The sequence below is a fragment of the Lissotriton vulgaris genome, chromosome 4_1 (assembly GCF_964263255.1).
Source record: "Lissotriton vulgaris chromosome 4_1, aLisVul1.2, whole genome shotgun sequence".
In the NCBI taxonomy this organism is placed as follows: Eukaryota; Metazoa; Chordata; class Amphibia; order Caudata; family Salamandridae; genus Lissotriton; species Lissotriton vulgaris.
The window spans coordinates 1,865,267,351-1,865,290,308 of record NC_141691.1 but is presented as its reverse complement, the minus strand read 5'-3'; the positions used below and the strand labels follow the sequence as shown (position 1 = coordinate 1,865,290,308).

Below are 22,958 nucleotides of genomic sequence, written 5' to 3'. Positions count from 1 at the left end.
AATTCAACTAATCTGACACAAAAACTTTTTCAAGAAAAACGTAGGTAAGCATCAATGTAGTTACTTTGAGTTAATTTAGGTGACCAACTCCGGTAGGGAGCCAGTCAAGGGGACCATGTAAGCCCTCAGAAGCTGTTAATTTTGAAAGAAGAAACAGTCTTCAGTTAGCTCCAGGCACTTTTATCTCCTTGCCGACGACTCCAATGGAAATGGTGCTAATGCAAGGGATACAGTATGCGGAGGATGCTCAAGGATGCTGTGAATGTGATGCAGTTGATATGGGTCTTCTTGAGGTCTTCTTGAGGCTACTCCTCAGTCCACAACTTGTTGAGGTGGTCCTGGCCACTGGGGGGAGGGAAGTGGGGTGAATGTGGATGTCCCTTGAAGTCCTCTCGAGCCTGTTGAAGTCCAATCGACACTGGGCAATCAGTCGCCCACTCTACTGGTCATGGGCAAATACTTCCTTGGGCAGTAACTCACCTTCTGGGCAACCAAGCTGCACTGCAAGGACTCTCCTCGGTCTAGAAGATTCAGGAGCAACTTTGAGTATTGGTTCTTGGCCCCTGGTGTTCCACGGCCATAAGGAGCAGGGATATGAAGATGTATGCTACCAACTCGCCCCAGCAGGTTTCTTCAGTTGTTGTGGCCTTGTACTGCAGGAGGTCAGCCAACTGATCCTTGGAGTCTTTTGCTTTGGCTGGGCTCGGGGACGACTTCTCCACTAGCAGCAAACAGCAAGCACAGTCCCCTCTCCTTTGCTAGCCACTAGGTTAAGCAGGTGCAGTCCATGCTGGTGCGGCCTGTCTTCCCCGGTCCTTGGTGCAGCAGGGCAGTCCTCCTTCAATCATCTTCTCTTATCTGAGTTCTGGGTGCCAGAGATGCCCCTTTTGTATCCTAAAAACGCTGTCAGCGAAGGTTGGAGTCAGTAGCCAATGGACTACTAGGTTCCCTCCCTCCTGATGACCACTTCCTGCAAAGTGTGGCATCTGGCTATCCCAGAATTCTCCATTCTGCTCACTTCCAGTATGGCAGAACCCTTTCTTGGCATGTGGAGCTCCTTAGCACAACCGAGAGGTGTGGCTCTCAAGGGGCCAACACGTCCCTGAAAAAGTGGTTTAGTACTGGTTTTCCCTCTCCTTCCCAAGTGCCAACCTGTCTACATAAACAATGGAGCATCCACTCTCCCAAGTGTTCACCACATACCCTTAAGAAGAGGCTTCTCCTTCGAAGCTCGCCTTTAAGGCTAATACTCTGTAGCTTTCTGCCAGGTAGAACTAACCCCTCTCTCCCACGCAGGCTTTTATTGTCTCCTCTCCTATGAGTCATTTACACGTCTCCCCAAGAGGGCAGACAGCAGTATCGGGTGCAGACCCCATATGCAACTGTGGATGTGCCTCTTGAACTCGCTTGGTATTCAGCACTGACTCTGGAGCTGACTCTATGTCCGGCACCAGGATCCATGCCCATTCCTGTCACCTCGATGCTGCAAGACGCCAATCCTATTGTCTAATCTAACTTCTAAATCAGTCTCAACGGGCTACCAAAAGCACATCCCAGGACAGTTCCAATGTGCTTCTGAGTCTGATGAAACAGTGCTATACCTAGGAGCTGCCCTTCAGTGCTCCAACAAATTTTCAGATTAGACTCTAACGAGAGTCAGCCGGCTGGTAACAATGGAGATGAATCTTTCCCGCAATATGATGATCACAATACTTTTTGGGAATCTACAAGAGGACAGTGGATTGGACACTTCCCCTGACATGGTGATGGTTTCGCTCCCCTGGCCCTGCAAAAGAAGAGAGAGCCTAATTCACTCTAGTCATAAGATGTGTGGCTGATTACAATTACCGTCTATTGAGATGAAAACCTGCAACCTGGGCAGACCTCATCCGAGCCCTTGCTGCTGTTCAACGAAGCCCTGACTGATTAAGCCGTGTTCATACCTGCCTGTGAATAGACCAGTAGCACAACGCCACAGACCTGCTGCAGTGGACCCTGCTTTCCTAAAAATCTTAAATCAGCACCCTTCTCCTGAGAGCCTGGTAGTTTATGCATTGACTAGCAGGATCCATCCCAATATTCGACCCATCCTCAACCCTCCGTCCCTGACAGAGAGTAGAAAAGAATCGAGGAATTAGACAAAAGGATATTCTCATCAGTTAGCCTCTTCTTTTGGTCAGTCAACCCCTGTTTTTTCCTGGGTTTATGCTCCCATGCATTATGGGACATAGTCATGAAGTTGTCTTGTCAGCAGTACTAGAAGTTGCGCCTATTTGGGAAGAAGACTGACTCCACTCTAGAGAGCTTTAAAGAAGGTAGAGCCACAACGTGCTACCTCGGTCTTTCTACACCGGCAAGGCACTATCCCCAACAGCTCTAGCAGTTTTACCTCTTTTGAGACATCACCAGGTACTTCCCACACAGACAGTGCAAAAGCAGACCAATACAACAAATGCTGAATACTTGAATTGGTTATGGCGACAGCCTCTAGGCTTCATTGATTCATTGGAAGTAGTTACGGTATGTCACATGCCATTTGACTGATCAGTTTATTTTGAAATGTTGTGACAACAGTTGTATGCCCAACATATTTATTGTGAAAATTATATATTAAACCAAGAAACCTTTAAACGTGGATCGTAATTACACAGTGTAAACCTCATAGACGGGTATAATACAAAGGAGAATGCAATGCCTGCATAAAACCTTTTCTCTGATTTCCTTATTGCAATTAAATTAAGATCACAATATCTTTTTGCAACAACTTACTAACTGCTCTTTGATGTTTATAATTTTACATTACATGTTCTGCTTTTATTCGTCATGTCTGCAATCATTCAAAAATGAAAAAAAAATACATCAAGGATTGAAGCTCTTTGTGAGAAGCGGGATGATATTACGATTTATTGTAAGGAATTAAGTATCCTCTGCCGTTCATTAAAAAGATATTTAAAGCTCCATCGAGCCAATGACCCTATAAAGAGACTCTCCCTTCTGCCTCTTCTTCTGTATTGTTATGGCATTTTTCAGTCTCTTGCAATATCCTTATAAAGTACAGCAGGGGATAATTTATCACATAGTTTTGTTAAATGGAAGCTCAAGATTAATTTAGTAGTAGGTAAGGGTTTTTATATTGTTTATCTCCTCTGACAAACCCTGGGGGTAGACGATTTGCACTCTGAAAATCATTGTTAGGCTTTTGTATTTTGTTTTTCCAATTGTAATTTTGCGTACGACTGTAATTTAAGGATTATATACCTGATAGCTGCCTTTTGGGGAAGGTAATTCTCAATATTGTAGCCTGGATTTGTTATGGCGAGAAGAAAACAATAAAATCATTAGGCCAGATTGGTTCATTGGGGAAAGTTCTGTAGGATCACATAAGTCTGATTTGTTTGTTATGGAAAGTTATGACAAACACAGTGGCCTGACTTATTTATTGCGAAAAACATTTATTATTAGCTATAGGCCTTTAAGGATGAATTGGTAGTACGCTGTGGTGTATACTGCAGAAAGGTGGTTTGTTACATGGAATCACATAGATGACTCTAATAGGTAATAATGTTGGTTACTCCCCTTTCAAAATGGTTAGGAATGGTAGACTTGAACTCTAATAATCCTAGTTAGGTCCTCTTAGGAGGGATTTGATTTTTGTGCGAAATTTAACTTTGGACATATTTGGAAATGTATATTATATTTTATATTTGTAACATTTCCAACACCAATGGGTTGCTTATGACAAGAATGAGAGCTAACATCTCAACAGAAGCCTAAGCGTTTTCTCTTGCTAATTGCATGTATATGTTTGACTGTTGAGCCCAGTTCGTGTTTTTTATGGGGATGTACATTTGTGTGTGTAGGTCTGGGCTTACCATGACAGACTGACATTTGATGGGTTACCTCAGTAAAGACCTGGATATCTGATCACACAATGGCAGTGGTGATGGCGATATCTGAATATGTGAAGGCAGTGTCCAACACATAATGAGTGTAGACTGGCATGGTGGCATGTGATGGTGGCAACCAGGCGCCTGATTAAAATGAATGAGGTGGTACTAGGGCAAAGGATGACATTGAATGGCAAATTTTGTGGAACCTGGTAATTTACTGGCATTGAAAGCCATATATTTGTTTACTAAAATGAAAGAATTGTAGCTGGGGTCATTAGTGTGTTTAAAAAACATGATTGTTATCAAATGCTGGTATTTGGGGGAAAATATGCATATTTTAAGAACATGACAAGATGAGATTGCAAATAACACGAATGCATTTGCTGAAAAAATTAAAAATGCACTTGTGTACACAATAAGCATATTGACTGAGAACTCATGTTGACAATTTGCCATAACAAAGTATTATTTTAGAAAGCTACAAGTTGATGATGAGGATCAGTGTTCGTTTATTTACTAAAATAATTAAAGAATGGTATGCTGTTATAAATGTAAGGAATTTACTGAAAATGAGAACATTGCGTTTGGGGACGAAGTTAATGTTTTTCACGAACGAGGATAAATTCAATCTGTCAGGAAATGACAAGCGAATGTTTTGGCCACCCTGAATTATTTTCCAAAATATTTCAGGTTCATAGTTGAGTGATAACTAATGCTCATTTTGGAAAACCTGTTTCTAATGTTAAATCATAATGTATTGCCCTTAAAGCTTCTTTTCTCGATGCCTCCATGCCAGTTCCATGGCTCTTGCAGAGGGAGACATTTCATGGTCGAGCTCGATATAGCTGTATTTTAAGGTGCTGTCTTGGGTTTGGACAAGAAAGATTGTTGGCTGATTAAAAGGAGAAATACGTCTGTGCCCTGAGCCGTAATACTGCTCTCTGCTGGATTCTTATCTAACCATTTTGCCCCCTCTTTGTAGGTTCCTAGTCATGCTACTATTAATCTCTGCAGCATGTGAAATGAAAACATAATGTAAGGTACAAATGAAGAGAAATGCTTTATATTATTTAAAAGTTATTGCAGCTCATTGAACTGACTGTACAATTTGGGTCACATTTCTTCCATTTTTTTTGGGTGGGGTGAGGAGGACTAAACCATGCACCTTGTGCCATGGCCTTGCTCACTCGACAGACTATGAAAAATACCAATATTTTCACTTACGCCTCTGCAGAACTGCCTGTAAAACAATGACAATTTTAGCCAATTTGCTTAGAAGTGGGTTCCATAATGCACTATTCTAGCCGTTTCTTTGAAATACTGTTTTTAATTTGGCCCATAGATCTCAACAAACATTTCCTCTGTGGGTCCAACTGTCACTTGGTACTCATTGTACCAGGATTTTAATTTGATGAACAACGATTTGTTTTCAGTTTAGTTCGTACAAATTGAATGTTCAAGGACACATATCATATTTCACAAGTGCAGAGCTATGGATTCTCCATTCATTAACAAATTTAGAGTATCTCAACTCTAAGGCATTTGCTGTGTTGTATACTAAGCTACACAAACCTTTGCTCTCACAGTAAGAAACACCCGTACTTGCACTCTACACTATCACAACAGCAGTAGGTATAATTTGACTAGCTTGTAGAACTAATACTAAAACTCCTTGATAGTGTCTACCCGTCGTACCTTGCCCAAACCAAAGTTTGATTCATTGCCTTGGCTGCTTAAAGCCCCAAAAGCTCATCTCTTCATTCTGACTCCCTGCTGGGTAGAGTGACCAACTCTGTGCTACAAGGCAAGAGATGATAGAAAAAATAACACCTAGAAGTCTTCACCACAAGTGTAAGACACAGTACATTCCCCAGAAGCATCCCCTACCGTCAGCATCACAGCGTGACAGCCATTTACAAGAATAGATACCTTTCAGAAACCTTAAATACTCTCCAGGAATTTATTTCACTCCTCGGGCAATAAAACAGACTAGAACTCTACACTTGCATGAAAGTTCAAGCTTGCAGAGTATCTAACAATGTTTTTATCCCTCCCCCGCCCCCCTCCACCACAGGTAGATAGATGTTCATCAGATATCGTCTAGGTGGCAGCAAACGAACTAGAGATTGGCTGACTGAGATCACTCAGAAGGCCATAGAGGGCAGGGTCTGCCTACTGTATGACCCTAGACCTTTCTCGTACACTGCCCTGTAAATTGAGTAACTCGGGACACTCCGCTCTAAGCATTCTACAAGGAAACCGACCTCGAAAAAAGTTAATATGCAAAACTCTGCCTCAGTCATTTGGGGAATCCTTGACAAAAGCAGAAAGGGCAGCCTAGTAAGTGTTGACGTGCTGGCAAAAGGGATGTGACAGAAAAAGCAGGATTTCAACAGGAAAAGCCTGAACAGGCAATGCACACGTGTCACGTATTTATACTTGCAATGTAATCCGTTTACCTGCTTTCCTATTATTTTCTCCCTTGGCATAATAATAAGGCATATTTGTATTGTCTTGTATAACAGTCAGCATATGCAGAAATAAGGACATGAAAAATGTAAAGATTCAAACAGAAGCGTTATGGTCTTGCCAAAAAGGTTTAGGCAAGCTGGTGTAACCTTATCTCGTGAACTTAATTAATCTGTGACCACACAAAAAAAATTGTTTTACCTTCTTCATAAAAGGAAGGGACTATTGTCCTTTTCTGAAACTCGGTCCTCCACTGGTACTAGGTTGGGGCTGTGACCGTCATGGTCCTTCTAACTGCTTCTTCTAGATCGCAGCATAAGGCTTCACAATCCAAGAGAGGTCCAGTCCATCCAATTCTAAATGTGCAATGGATTTGCCTATTGAACTTATTCCCCACATCCAACTCCTTGGTAGACTCAAAGAACAGAATCAGCAGGCCTCCCATATGGGTGAATGTCAGAGTACTTGTCAGTGTGGAGGCATGCCTACTGGGAACCATGGGTACTTTCTGTATTTGGTGCGAGCTATCAGCTTCAGATTCCTCCCGGCCTCATCCTCTTGCTGCCATTTGTTCTCCATTGAGCTGTTGAAAGACATCCAAATGAATCTAGGTCTGACAGCCATCCGGCTAGTCCATTGAATAAAAGTGAATAATGGGGCTTTACTTTTTCTTTTTTGTGGTATAGAAAAATTTAGGTATCTGCACTCTTCTAGGCCTTTGACTGTCTGACTTAGTCATGCCTAAAGGGGCATTCATAATCCAGTCCCTGGTCCATATTCTTGCCATTCTTCAGTCTGGAGATGCTTGCATGTCCTAGCCCTAACTACACTTACTTCCACATTGCTGCCTGGTCTCCTGACAAGAAGCTCTCGATGGGGGAATAGGCCTATCCATATAGGGTGCTGTCATTCAGCCTGAATTTAACACGTAGGTGTCTACCTTCACCTAGTTCATTGGCTGGCGAGGACACCATTCCCTCAGGCCTCCCTTGCGTTTGAGCTTTGCTTATCAGTGAACGTTGAGATGTTCCCCTCGCTTCTCATGAATCTGTCAAGAGACCCTGCTTTTTTGGAGTTCTTATGGATTCAGGGGAGTGTGGTGATGAGAGCGGCAGTGTACTCCTTTCGAGTATCAAAAAGTGTTGTCTGTTCCAAAGACTGATATGTGCCTCTTATCTCATAGAGAGGCTTCCTTGTGAACTATCCAGAGGATGGTTCAGCTTCATTGCCTCTTGTGGATGGCCGATAATTGTACGTTGGTTGCATATTAAGGCTGTATAGCTGGTTCTAGCCCTGTGAAGAGCGTAGATTGATTTGGGATGTGGGAACAGATTTCAAATGTTACTTGTTCACAAGGCATGCATCTTGACACACCAGTATTATGCTCAATGACCCTCATACCTCTACCAACATAGAAACAGACAAAGTTGATCCAGCACTTCCACAGGGTCCGGAGACAAAGAAAAGCAATAACCCAGCAGAGGGTATCCGTCAATGAACGCAGGAGTATATTGTTTGAATCAGTTAGAAATATAAAGGAAGCAGTTGAGGTGGGCAATTGTAGGTTGGGGCTAAGACGGGAGTTGACGGAGGTAGTACCCCAGTGTCTCTAGACACCTTTGGAAGCACACTGGATCAATGATGAGGGGTGCACGGGGGTTAGTCCAAGAAACGTTAGATCTGTTGACACTTCTACAGGTCATCAACAGCTTCCTAGAGGATGGTCCGGCTTTGTTGCCTCCTGGGGATAGCAGGTAATTTATAGGTAGGTTGCATGTTAAGACTACATAGGTGGTTCTAGGCTCCCTGTAGAGAGTGTAGATGGATTTGGGATGTAGGAACGGATCTCAAATATTACTTGCCCACAAGGCATGTATGTGGACACCAGTATTTTGTTCAAGGACCCTCATGCCCCTACCAACACAGATTCTTTAGAATACTGTGTTGGTGCTACCATGGACAGTGTATGAACTGTGGTCTCTTCAAGGTGGAGTTTTGCACTTGGAGGTCCTAAAAATAAAGGCAATATTCTTAGTGGTGAGATCCCCACTCTCTACTTTAGATTGGAAGCGTGTGTTGCTATGTTTTACATAAACTATCTGGGTGGACGTATTAGCCACAGTTGCGAGTTGGTGGTTGAGTCCTTGCAATGGCCTTTATCACAAAGTGTTACCCATTCACCTACTTGCGTGAATTCACAGTAAACAGACAGACTGCATGTGTGGGCTTGTTTACTCCCTATACCACTGAGAAGCCTATTTCTAAATAACCTGCATATTGAATATTACTTAAGCATGTTGTAATGTAGCCTCTAGGCATGTTGTAATGTAGCCTCTCTCAAAGAGACCCAGTCACTTCTGGGACTTGAGCTTGAGGAGGAAAATAACTACCATCAGACAGACCACAGAGAAATGACACAGATGAGGGCGAGAGATATGGAGATGCATTACGTAAAGACACAGGGACACTCAATCCAATACCTCCAAAGGGTCAGCAGGGAGACAAAGGAACATAAATTGGGGGGCGCACCTAAGTTAACACTAGGGGGAAAAACCTGGCTCGAGGACTCGGGCTTGGTAGAGATACTGACGCCCCGAATGATAGATCATTCCCTCATCAACGTAGAACATCAAAATACACAGAAAGTGACTATTCCCTGCCAGCTAAGCATCTTTTACACTTAATAGACAGGGTAGCTCAGAGTCCCCAGACACTCTCTGACAGCATGCCCAGTGTCTCTTAAATAGCAAGCAGGAGATAGCTCGTGACGCCTACACAATTTCTCATCATTGTACATGTAGAGACATTTCTTATCTTGTACTCACACAGGTGCACTGCTCTGTCTTTGCTCATACGAGCACACTATTTGGAACAACCTCCCCATTAGGAAGGATATAGCAGCCACTTTTTAAGAATCGGTGATGAAGAGTTGTTTGTTTTTTAGTTGGCAAATCTCTTTCAGTGAAGGCGCACTGTCATCTTGATGCATGGAAAGCGTAGCTCCTACTCCCACCCAGCTGTTGTCCCTTTTTAGTGTCTCACCGGTAGTCTTACACAAGCTTCACAGAGATGGTGATCTGGTGCGCAGCCATCAACTGCTCCAACCACCAGCGGCAAGGTATTCAGGGATCCACCTCATTTCACAGGGTGACTCTTGTTGCTGGAAAATAGATGACTGAAAATTATACATTCTAATAAGTAATCTTGGAAACATATCGTGCTCTGAAGAAGTCCTATTGTGTAAGGGACAAGACATGTTTGCGGTGTTCATATTGTATTCACAATAGTCAAATGAAAATAAAGAACAACCTTTTTTCTGTTCAAAAGATATTTGACTCATGTTCTAAATAGATTGTACATTGTATTAATATATATGACATACTTCTCCCGCACCTTCGAGCTATAGGTCTCTTTCTTATTTTCACTTCCAGCTTGACCCAAAAGAAAGGCCTCACTTAAAGGACCATCGACCCTCCTTTTGTTGAGGCTGGCAGCTAGCTGTAGCCTAACACCATAACACCAATGTAGTGGGGGGAAACAAAGGAACTCAATGTGTAATCACTTCACACAAGCTTAAAAAAAACGTCCTTATGTTAGCAGAATTGTTGACTTTGTTCATTCTCTTTATGTTAAAGATATGCGTGCACTATAAGAATGTCAAATGTATTGGTCTATATGAGCCACAACACATAACAATGTAAATAGGTCTTACTAATTTAGGTACTATTATAGCACTACTCATCATAGTGTAGGGTGTCGGAGGGCTTTACATCACACACATAGGGGCCAATTACGATGTCAGTAGGATGTGTCGGTCCCACCAACTTTTCTAACCGCGGTCAGACTGCCACATTTGTTCAAGCAGCCAAACTATGGAATTCATTACCCCCAAACAATAAGTGCCAAGGATATATATCTTATGAAGACTGTTCAAGAGTTGGCTCGTTATATATATATATATATATATATATATATATATATATATATATATATAACGAGCCAACTCTTGAACAGTCTTCATAAGATATATATCCTTGGCACTTATTGTTTGGTATTAATACCACACCAAACTTCACCATCCAAGAAGGCACTGACTCCGTGTATCTTAGTTCAAGGGTCTTTATTTTACATCAACTTCTGCTCATATATATATATATATATAAACATATAGTTATTCTGTAGGTCTGCTTAACAAAGTGTGTGTGTGTCGCCATGTTGAGTCCCATAGTGACAATATCTCAATAATTTTTTTATATATATTGATGCCAAGTCATTTCATATGCATCTAACAGTCCATATAGAGTTCACTTTGCTACAGTCTTTGAGGTGTACATGCCAAATCATTTCTTTTGTATAGTGTGTTGCACTTACATTCTTCTTAACAATTTTATAAATATCCACAGAATGTACATAGATATCTCATAAGGTGCAAATGCGTATTCAAATATGCCATAATGATCAATTTGTGTGAAGACACTGATATTAGGACATTATGTCTTCATATGCTTCAGTTTTTTGGTCACTCACCAAATGTATATATAGAGATAACTCATAAAGTGCAAGTGCATAGATGTGAACAACCATGCTCATTTGCCCTGTGCTCCATGAAAAAAGTTTAACAAAAAAGTGTTGATGCATAGAGGAGTTTACCTTAAGCCAACAGCATCATTATAGCACCATATCCGAATATATACACATGCCGCCAGGGTTGGTATCTCATTGGCTGCCTGCAGTTTATTCCACATCCAATTATCCACAGAAAGGCACAAAGATGTTGTAAAGTGCAAATGCCAAATACAAATATATGTCAATTGACTCCATATCCCAATTAAATATAGTATATTTGGTCATAATAAATATAGCTATCTAAAGTGCAAGTGCATATGTGCAATCCTTATTCATATGGCTAGGTGAGACTCCTCATGGTCATATGGAACATATTGTGTGTCTGTTGTTTCTAATACGGTCATACAGATAAAGTGCAATTGCAGAATAGGGATTTCATCTCAATAAAATGACACTGTTGAAGGCTACTCCCAAAACAAGTTAGTCTTTACTGCACTCTTGCACTTTGATTATGTGGAAAAACGAATAAAAGGACAATCTTGGAAACACAGAGCTGAGCTGCTTGCTTTCTTCCGGTGCTGTCAGTGGAGGTATGTGAAGCTTCAATTGCAAAATATATATATTCACTGAAAAAAACAAAGGTTAAAGCAATGTTGTGGATGAATTTGCCTATTTCATCATTAACGTTTTGATCTAAAAAAAACACAGAAATTCACCAGTTACATTTTACAGCACTAACTGGAACTTGTGCTGCTGCCATGCACTGCTTGCGACTTCACGTATGACATCACTCATGACATGTTCTACGACTTCTATTATGACTCCACTGATGACATCTCGGGGGGAGGAGGGCACGCGGCCCCCATTCCTCTGCCGATTTAGGGCCCAGGGACCCCATCCCCCGGGGCCCTCACTTACATTGTCATTGGGGGTTGCCGGTAGACCACCATGGCCCCTGCCAGCTCCCCGTATACAGCAGGAGCCGGCATTACTCCTGCCCGCAAGGAGTAGCTACTAATGCTGATCCCTACGGGCAGGAGCAATATATTCATCTATTTCCCTACCTGCTTTAGTGCAGGCAGGTAAATAGATCAGAAGTCTGCTCCCCAGAAGCCGGAGCGGATTTGGTATTTAGTTCCGCTTGGCTGGAGTTTTGAAAATGCTCCAGTCAAGTGAGAGCAAATATAGGTTTCCTTGCCCATGCCGCTGCGGGCAGGGAAACAACTATATCCTCTGGATCAGTGTGGCCTCCCCAGGACATAGTCTGTGAGCCAGCCTGGGGCCATTAATGTCTCAGGGAGGGGCAACCATATTCCCCTCTACCTTTAAGGAATCAGGCCCGGGCGGTGAGCTCCCTGGGGCCTTTAGATGCTCGAGGAGGTGGCTGCGTGGCCCCTTCTCCCTATTTTAGAAAACTTCGGTCCTTGGAGGGGTGAACTTCCTTGGGCCTCCCATGGCTCAGGGAGGGAGGGGCGTGCAGCACCATCCCCATAAATAAAATGTTTGGCCCCGGGGTGGGCTCCTCTGGGCCTTTGGACACTCGTGGAGGGGGGGCATGTGTTCACCCTCTCCATAAACATTGTTTTTGGCCCGGAGGGTGGGCTCCCTGGGGCCTCTGCAGGCTCAAGGAGGGGGGCCATGCAGCCCTCTTCCCTTTTCGAACACAGCCCTTGCAGCTTATAAAAAATAAATGAAGCCCAGCTGCCATTTTTTTCCCCAATCTTGCGAGTATCTCATGGGTTTGCAGCTTTTTGTGTCATTTTTTGGGTCCCCCATGGGGCCTAGGGGGAAAGGGTATCCCGTATTCCTACCATGCCTCCATATATCTTTATTATGTTTATAACTTCAGAGCAGGGGACTCAGTCCTTGAATCCTGTAACGGCTGGCAGCAGCATTTTTCTAATTTTGCAGGCAGCCAGTCAGAACGCTTGTTCTTGCAGGAGCAAGATGGACCTTAGGGAAATAAAGCTCCTTGGGCCAATCAGATCACTTTATTTTTAAATGTGCGCTCCCGTGAGCCAAAATGTAGAATTATTTTTTTACCCTAGTTTTCTCAAAAACAGCTAAACAAATTTACACTAAATCACAATCTGTGGACCAAGATCTGGCTTCCGGATGAATTTGGTGTAATTCTGTTTAGTAGTTTTTGCTGTAGCCTGTCTTAAAGAAGTCTGTGGAAAAATGCATGGTGATTTTGTGTTTTTGGACCCGCCCTTTTCTTTTTTGGCCTCCGATTGATGGATCACCCCAAAACTTTCCAAGAAGAAGCTGAGGTGGATGAACTTTTTTGATTTTTGGGGAGTTTTGTGAAGATTCTTCAAATGGGCCAAAGTTATTAGCAAACCAAAAAACACTCTTTCTATGTAAAAGCAGACCTAACTATAACTACCTAGTGGCAACCCCCACTAGGTAATAACATTATTTTATACTTAACATGTTTATAGGTCACTGGATAGTTTTCATATAAGTTATTTGATTAGTTGCTTATTGGTCTCTGTTTATTTTATTTATCAATCACAATATGGAAATATAATCATTACAATTGTATTTATAAGTGCTTCACTATTAAAATATTGAGAACAATATTTAAAAAATATATATTATAAAAATACACAAATTAATAAGCTTTACGTACAGCAACAACTGAATAGTCTGGATTTCTAACACTCCAACCCTACATGCACATATGGAACTTTATGCAATACAATTTTATATCTCTGTTATTTTCCTAATACATGTATACATTTTCTATGTAGTTATGTATCCATATAGTTATTACTTTACTTCTACTGTAGAAAGAAAGAAAAGAAAGCCCTTCACCTCCTTCCAATGCACTACTGTCTCATCCTATACCTCTCTCTAATTATCTTCTATCTCCACTCTGACTCATCTCAACCTCATTCTCCTACAAAGATCTCCCTAAGGACCCCTTCTTGACTGTAACCTCCTCCATCCCTCCTTGACTACCCCTAACCTCATTCTACTACTGTGGTCTTCCATATAACCCTTTCTAGATTCATCCATTCCCTATCTCTTTGTGACTCACCCCAACCCTCATTTACTAGTATGATCTCCAAAATAACACTTCTAGACTCTTTTCTCCGGTATCCCTCCTTTGTCTCATCCCCTACCTAATTTTACTACTATGACCTCCCCTATCTCCCCTTTATCCTATTCAATCAAACTAACAATCTCACATGTCCACCGCTCAAATTAACAACTTGTATTTCCCTATACTAATCCATCTCTAATCCTTTGGGTTCCGGGGTATCATGCTACTCACCAAAAAGCGATTTAACGCTTCATCAGGGGTAGTAAGCGCTATATAAATACAATTACAATAACAAATATATTCCCGTGCCTGAAAAAACATTTGAGGGGCAAATCCGCTATGTTTTGTTGGTTTGTAGATTTGACTTTCATAAACATTTGTGTGAACAGTCCTCACAGTCTTTGTGAGAAACTTCTATTTTTCTCTTTTTTACCTGCAAGGATATGGTGCCACATTTAGGGAGCGGCTTGTTTTCTTTTTATTTTTTGCAGTATTAGTTTACAAAAAAATATTTGCAAAAAAACAGAAACATTGCACACTTGTGCCAAGTTTCAGACATATAGGCTTCCCCAGGGCTTGTTTTCTTTGTAATGGCCATTGTAAATTATATAGGTATGATTTGAAGTATGTTGCCATGTAAATCTAAGAAAGAAAAAAATGTAGTTGAATTTGCATACCAACTTATCCAAATAAAACATTTTTTTCCCTGAATAAAAGAGGTTGCCTGTCCCACCGCCTCCCCTTAATGCAGTATATTTTTGAATGTTTAGAAGAAGCTTTAACAGCGGTGCTTTCTTGAATAAGTCAGTTTCTCACAGCTTTTTCTCTTTCAGGCTTCTCCTCCAGCTGGTGCAACCTCAACAGGCCTCTTTCATTCTGGAGAAAAACCTGAAGGAACAATCGGCCATTGAAGAGAAGTTAAAAGGCTTCGGGTTGAATGAAGCCTCTTTGATCCTGACTGCTGAGGTATGTGTGCAGCTGGCGTTTTCCAAATACACATTCATTGAACTCTACATCTCGTTTTGAAAGTGAGTGTGGCAGTGTTTTCACCCTCTCAGCTCCTAACACTTTGCCCAGCTCTGGCTTAGGGAAGGTGAAAAGCTTCTGATGCATTCGGTCTGAACTCAGGTGCGGCCCCTCTCGCTCGGTTTACACTTATCCTTCTCTCCCATAACCCCAGTATAGATTACTTCCCAGACTGTCACATTTTCTGTTCTTTTGGGTCTCACCTATGCTTATCTCTGCACAATACCCTCCAAAGTTCTCTCATTAACCCCTCCAAGGCTCTCACCCCCTCCTGCCTTTTGCCACTGTTGAGTCTCTCTCTCTCTCAACTTCCCTTTTACTCCAGCTTCTTTGAACGTCAAATCTTCATCAATCCGGAGTCTTATGGCTCCGCTTGCAATATAAATAAGCCTGTGGAGGCTCCCCTGTTTGAGCGGAGGAGCATCACTCCACAGGCCAGAGCTAAAAAATGAAATTGTAATAAAGTGTATTTATTACCATTTTTTTTTGCAATCGCCCCGTCCTGAACTGAGTGACAGGACGTGGCGGGCCAGTGCTGCCATGCCTGTGACAGCAGCAGGGGGCTGTGCGCTTTAAAATGCACATGTCTCCTTCGCCGGCCATCTTGCGACGGCCAGCCAGACACGCGCATTTTAAAGTTCTCTAACATAGCTGCCAAGTTAGAGAAAGGGCAGGCCTCCAGTGCTCTTAGGAGCATCGAGAGAAACTTCTCTAGCCAATCCTGGCGCTGCTCTCATGCTGTGAGAGCATTGCCAGGATTGGTTAGTGCAGTTTCCTGGTCTCACTGGAAGAGAGACGACCGGTAGAGGAGGACGTCGCATCGTGCCTTAAGGAAAGTGTTTTATTTATTTTTTCACCCCCCTTGGTACACCAGTGCCAGTTTAAAGCTTTGTATTCCACTGGCACTGCCCTTTTTTTTACGTGTCACTTTGCTAATTATGTCAGCCTGTGCTGACTACACATTCTGCTTGATATTTCGCAGCTTCCAATACAGTTTACCTCCCCACACTACTTTAAGCAACCTTGGCATCTCCAGCATTGCCGTCAACCAGGTTGCCTTCTACTTGCCTTATAGGTAGTTCTTTCCCATTGATTCCATCTTTTCATCTGCTCCGCTATCTGTTGGTCTTCTCAGTGCTTAGTTCTGTTTCCTTCCTCTTCCATTTGTGAACTTTATCCCTGGTTGACATGATATCCGCTTTTGATTTCTCTTTGCTAATGCTCAATTCTGTCATTCTTTCTCATCTTTCCTTTTACCTCAGATTTTTCTTTCTGGTTGCCTAACAGCAAGCCAACATTAACCCCCTTCCACGCGGGGCTAATTCCCCCGGGATACGGGGGGAAGGAGGGCCGCGCGCGGCGCAGCAGTACTCATGACTAGCCCAGCTCTTCATGCTGCACAGCGGAGCTGTGCTCATGACGAGCTGAGCTCGTCATGACTCCACCCCTCCTGTGGAACACCCGCACAGGAGGCGAATTAGCCCTGCGTGGACGTTCAGCAGCAGTTATGACGAGCTCAGCTCATCATAAGCGCCAAAGGGGTTAAATGGTTTTCTGGTCACTAATGCTAAACATGGTGATACCAGCTGCACCCCACATCATCATGCATACTTTCTGTGGGAAATTACTTGCCATCGTGAATTCAAGTATACAATAAGCCTGTTCGTGTTTGTGGGTGTTTCCTTGCATCGCGGCCGGGATTAGCTCCGACCCCGCCCTCACCGAACGGCCGGGCTTTGCTCCGCCAGTCCAGTGCCAGAGACCACTTGCCAGACTGCAAGCCACAGGGGCTCATTGCGCATTTCCCACGCGCCAGGAGGCGCATAAAGACTCGCCTGCAGCAGAGTCCATCGGTGTTCGTGTTTGTGGGTGTTTCCTTGCATCGCGGCCGGGCTTAGCTCCGCCCTCACCGACCGGCCGGGCTTTGCTCCGCCGGTCCAGCGCCACAGACCACTTGCCAGACTGCAAGCCCCAGGAGCCACAGGGGCTCATTGCGCATTTCCCACGCGCCAGGAGGCGCATAAAGACTCGCCTGCACCCTCGTCCCGCGAGGACGCGCGCGGGACGCGCCGGGCTAAGCCCGGGCAAAGGGCGGGCCCTCTGTGGCCTGAGGAGGCCTGAGGAGGACGGGACGGGCCACCCCCCTTGGTTCCTCGACAAGAGGAGGTACATCAATTTGAACTATACATTGACACTCTATGGACAGTTTATTTTCCCCTTAAAGCCATCATCATCGTTTATATAGTACCACACTGCATTATGACACGCAAGGGGACCAATAAGAAACCCAGGTCAGGGGACCTTAAATTTTACCGTGACCAGTAGAACATTGTCCACCTCTAGCGAAGCTGAGAATGACCCGCGCCAATCCATAGATACTAGGCAATCTCCCCCACTGATCCCTGATAGTCCGCAGAACTTGCCTTTTTGGGAGGAAATAAATGCTTTGTGTGGCACTAAGTATGCCCCAGTGGTATCACCATCCCCCGTAAAAGGCATCAGCACCATTACCCCAATTAGGAAACCTTGTGACTCATCTTTACCATCTCAAAAAGACAATACCCAAGGTATTGCATTGTTTCAGGGCCCAAACGCTAAAAGGAAGCATGACGGGACTAATGACAGTCGGAATCATCCTAAAATACTAAAACTGTGCGCTGGTCCTACATCACCAGTCACTAGCCCCACCTTAACTACGGTGGAGGCTGGAAAATGTGACGACCAAGTATCTTCTCCCCGTTTCCCTTTATTGTCTCAGTTAGAGCTATTGTTAAATTCTATCGTATCACCATTGGTAGAAAAAATTAACGCCCTGGGTGATAGACTAACAGGTATTGAGAAAACCATTCAAGCCAACTCTCCACCAACCACTAAAGATCTATCTAGTGGGGGAAGAGCCCCTTCGCCAACTACCATAAGAAAAGAGAAAACCACTAAAATCAACTCTCCGTCCACTTCTAAGAAGGTAATACCCAACGGTTCTGACTTATTTATTGCCCCCAATGCTCCTTTGCCTATTAACATAAGTAAATATGCCCAAACCCCTCCACAATCTCCTAACAAAACCGCTACAACTGCCCCTAAAGTCGCCCCTAAATCTGGGTTTACTAAGTATACTGCTGCCAGAGTGGACCCAAACAGAGCAGCATCCATACACTTACCCCCAGAAGCCGCCCCATTTGTCCTCGTTCTCTCAGGAATACCGGCACCCTCCCACGGGAAACCCGAAAGACGGCAGGAACTTTTAAATAAGGTCATATTCTGGATATCTAATAACAGACCACTCACACCCAATCACGACGGTGGAATCCTGTGTGTTAGAAGAGTGGGCTGGCTAGGGTCTCTAACCAAAGACATCAGCGGGGACCTGGTTCTAGTGAAATTTAGAAATAGGAACATTGTCCCCTATCTACGATCCAACCCACCCCAAAAAGGAGACGGCCCCATATCTGTGTGGGACTTACATGATTTCTACCCAAGTACCCCATATATCCCGCCAATAAGATCAAAGGCAGACCATACCTATCTGCTGGGAAGGGGTCCTCATGCTCTCAGTGGTAGTAACTTTTTTGCATCTAAGAGACTTGATTCGCGGTATAATAACTGTAACTGCTGATGAAATTGTATAAAGGGACAGCCTCATGTATTAGCTTAGTTGGCAATCCCAATTTTAAACACAGCACGTTTTTAAATTTGGATAGTACTTCAAAAGTCTGGGCACATGTTTTTTAACTTGTAGTTATTTTAACCTGTAGATATTTGACTGCATTGTATCACTGTCTGTATGTTTGCTGCCTTTTTAAGTATGATTGTCTTTTATTTGTACGCTTTTATGATTTTTGAAACAAAATCGAATAAAGCATTATCTGATCTGAATAAGCCTGCGCAATGCAATAGGTGTTGCATTAGTGAAAGCTTGAGCTATTTGCGTTGCAAGTGATGTTTGTTCTTTTTTTTAAAAAAATATCACAGCAGTAGCATAAGTAATAAACGAAAATCCACGAAGAAAGGAAAGGGTGCGGTACCACAGGCTGTTACGAACCTCTATTAGCCACGTTAGGTACTGCAGCCTTAATGCAATTATAAACAGAACAAAATGCAGCTGAACATACGTTTCCTTTTCCATGTTTCTTATTTTAATTGGGGGAAGGTGGATGCGAAGCCAGTGGAAATGGAAGGCACAGACTTAAGTTTCCCATCAGTTACCACTAAATGGAAGTGGTGCCTGGTTTTGGAATCAGGAGATAAGTCCGACAGAATTTAGGTATTCATACTGGAGACAAAGATTGAGAAGCAACAAATTAAACCTGCAGGAAGCGCTGACACAGCAGTGGCAAAATACTAGACACTCTCCATGCCTCCTGGCACCTAATAAAATCCAGATATAAAAGCAAGTATCTCTCAAGCTACAGAAACAGCGGACCTTTTAAAACCTTCTAGATCACCAGTATAAGTGATGCTGTACTTTATGGTTTTTTTTTTTTTTTTTTTAATTTTTGAAAACCTTTATTGCACAATAGAATCATACAAATTCGGGCCTACAACCATCCGGCCGGCCTCGGCAACATCTGAAGCGCAATAGCAACTGGTAAATGCGTCCCGGCAACATAGGAGCACAAGCAGGATAATACTAAGTTACACTGGAGACATATGTGCCACCGGGAAGCAGGAGAGGTGAGGTTTAATTTTAAAGTTTTTAGTATGTCCATAAAAAGGGGCTAGAAAGGATCTGAGGCAAGATAGACCATCCAGGACATAAGTGGGCAAGTATCAGCATCATGATTAGGCAAACAATATCCGCTCAGCAATTGACCGCAGAAGACCGGACAGGAGAAAATGTAAGCTAGCATTACTACGGTCGGCAGTTACCACCCACACCATATCGATCCACCCAAAAACCCCAGGAAAAAGTGGGAGAGAAAGAGTAGAAGTAGGAGAATGAAAACCAAGGCCCATAGTAACAAAAAAGAACATAAGAACACCCGCCCCACCCTACACACATGCAAAGGCTACGGCCTACCCCCCCCCCTCGCAGAGTGTCTGTCGCCCCAAAAGAGTACCCGAAATGCAGAAGAGAAGAAAAGAGAGAAAGGAAATCACAGAAGACCGGGGGAGGGCCCAGGCAAAGGAAACATACAATCAACAGATCCACCCTCGGCCATCCCTCCTCGGATCCCGACCCGACACCGTAATAGCATATACCATCCCAACAGTTCCAATTTTCCGTCAATCATGTAGCATCCGACCACATTCAAAACATAAAGATAGTGTCAGCCTTGTCCCCGTCGATCCAGCCGAATAATGAAGTCCAGGCGGGCAGCGGCCATCTTGGACAAGAGGTGCAGATGTAAAGACCACCACCAGTTCAAAAGCCCCTCGCAGAAATCTGTCCCACGTAGTGCCGAACAGTCAGTAGCTACCCAGTAAAGGTGGAAACCCAGCAGCAGTACCTGAAGGCCGACTGGCCAGGGCCGTAGCAACAATCTCCTGGCAGAGCAGGGGGGCCCTCCGGGGGACCCCAAGGTGGGCACAGGGCAGGTCGACCAGCAAGAGCTCTCCAGCCGGTGGGCAGGGTCCAGCGTCCCACTCCCCAGCATCTCCAGAGTAGAGGGCCCAGCAGCCGAGTCGTCCGGGGTGTTCCGAGTCTCGACACACGGCGGGATACGCAGGTCCCCACCGCCGGCCACCGGGTGCAGTAGGTCGGCGGGGAACAGCAAGCAGCACAGTCTTCCGGGAGCTCACCAGGCAACACTCCATCTAGTCGATCTTTCAGGTCTCGGGCGCACGCCCGCATAGATGACCGCAGGTCGTGCAGGGCAATTAAAACATCTGCAAGGACAATGGGCTCCACAGCAGCAGAGTCCCGCACCCAGAGGGCGTCGCCATGTTGTCGTCCCCTGTAGTGTCTGCCAGAGCCCATCTCAAAGGCAAGCCGATAGTGTGAGCAATGAGCGCAATCACCACGAAGCCACGGTGCAAGTTGATCTCCCGCTGTTCGGATCCTGCCGTAAGCAACTTGCGTTATGGAGAGCGTCTCATGGAAGCCCCCGGGGACTGCCAACCGAGGTGCAGGGCGCCTGGTAAAATGGCGTCTACCGCAGCGCCAAAGGATAGATAAGTCACCCAGCGCCGAACCTGGGACGGATGAGGGATACAATGTAGCGCCTGCTACAGTATTCAAGCAAATGTGGAAGCGCGGAGGGCCGGGCGGCACACTGTAGCAATTGTTGCAACAGTATCACAGCAGCCTCCGGCCCCTCCCGCTGCAGGCGTCCGCTGCTGCCGAGTCAAGGGGCAGCCTCTCCGGAGAACAAAGACCCGGTCCCTCACACGCCGCGGTGGGGCTGGACGAGGGCGAATCTCCGGCTCCACAGCGAGCTGGCCGACGGGGAACACAGCATCCGGGTCGGAAGCCCAGCCCGGTTCCGAAGCGCCGACTTTCGTTCAGGATAGAGATCAGGATCCGCTGCGCTTCGGACAGAAAGCGGGCGGGTCAGCGGAGCCGAGGAGTCAGGCGGCCATCGTGGTTGCTGGCTTGGCTCCTCCCCACTTTATGGTTTTAAGAGTTGTTACAAGAGGTATGTTCGAAGGGATTAAAGCAATTATAATTATTACCAAGTTTTGCTCTGATGGATGGCAATGGCAATTTCTAGTGAAACACGTGCTACTCTTTTGCACTTTTTCCAGTTACTCATCACACATTTACTTAAATGTAAATGTAAATGTGCTGGACTTGTAAAGCGCACAGCTGCCCGTAAGCGTCCCGGCGCTTGCTTAGGGAACCCGTCCTGGTATTCCCCTGTGAGAAACCACGGCAGGGTGTCCACAAGGTGAAAGCCAGGCATCCCGCCGCGAGGGGCCGTAGTGGAGATTAAGCAAGCTATTGCCCAGAGTCGCAGAGTGTGACGCCATGAGTTGAGTAGGCACCAGAGCGAGAATTGTCGAGTCCGTGGAATTTTGAGCCTGAGACCCGCCGAGGCGGGGAATTGAACCCTGGTCCACGGTCGATCTCAGCTTCCGGGTCTGCCGCCTCTAACCACTGAGCCACGCTTCTCCACTTAAACCTCCAGGATGGAATTTTTCTTTAAATATTAAAGAGCTGTGTTTTGGCTTTAAGAGTGTCACGTTCTACAAAAAAGTACAAATAAATGCCAATGCAAGAACAGACACAGATTAAATTCATAAATATTTGCCTTGTTAAGGCATTATGTGCCTGCCTCCAGTAAGCTGAATTGCATTTTCTGAGTGGAACATTGCCAAAACTTTATTTTGCAGTGTAAGCAACAAAATGGTAACTAGAACACAAATAATGGCCACTGAATAACTAAAGGATGAATAATCGCTTAGGCAACATAAACTGGGTGTACCGATGAAGAAGAAAGAACAAGCAGTGTTGTGAGGGTGCAGTACCACCGGCTGTCATTAGGTGTCCCTTGAGACCTCTTTTGGCCACATATGGTACTGCACCCTGCAACATGGCTAGAGAAAGGAGAAGGCGCAGAAGTGAGAGCTGCTGACTGGTGAGCTGGGGATCAGTGTTCAAGTGTGGTGTTGGCTCAATATCCTGTGATATTGGACTGATTGTTTAATTTCCCCCGAGACCATGGCTAGGTGCGCTACATAAATAAAAGTAACACATGCAATATAACCTATTATATAATAAGAATTTAATGCAGCGATCTCAGAGGCGTGCAGGGGGTGGAGGTGGGGGTAGGGGTAGGGGTATATGGCAAAGAGATATTAAATAAGGGCACTGCACTGCAAAGTATGCCTAAAGTAATGAAAACAAAAAAAAAAGCAAAACAGAGGTGGCCTCGAGGGGTGGTGGGGACCTGCGAGCAGTGTTGTGGGAGGGGGAGGCACAGGGAGATTAAGGGACATGAAGGGACCGAAGCAGTGTTGTGGGAGGGGGGAGGGCGAGGCATAACAGGATGGCAAGCAAATTATTGACCAAA

At 44.5% G+C, this 22,958-nt stretch overlaps 1 protein-coding gene across 1 annotated transcript in view; it reads left to right on the top strand.

The window, feature by feature from the left end:
* The window catches only part of C4_1H8orf76 (chromosome 4_1 C8orf76 homolog), a 134,851-nt gene that overhangs the window by 107,153 nt on the left and 4,740 nt on the right, over window positions 1–22,958 (top strand). The window contains exon 5 of the mRNA XM_086966174.1: window positions 14,811–14,943. Within this exon, the coding sequence (XP_086822300.1) occupies window positions 14,811–14,943 (133 nt within the window). The remainder of the gene's footprint in view (window positions 1–14,810; window positions 14,944–22,958) is intronic.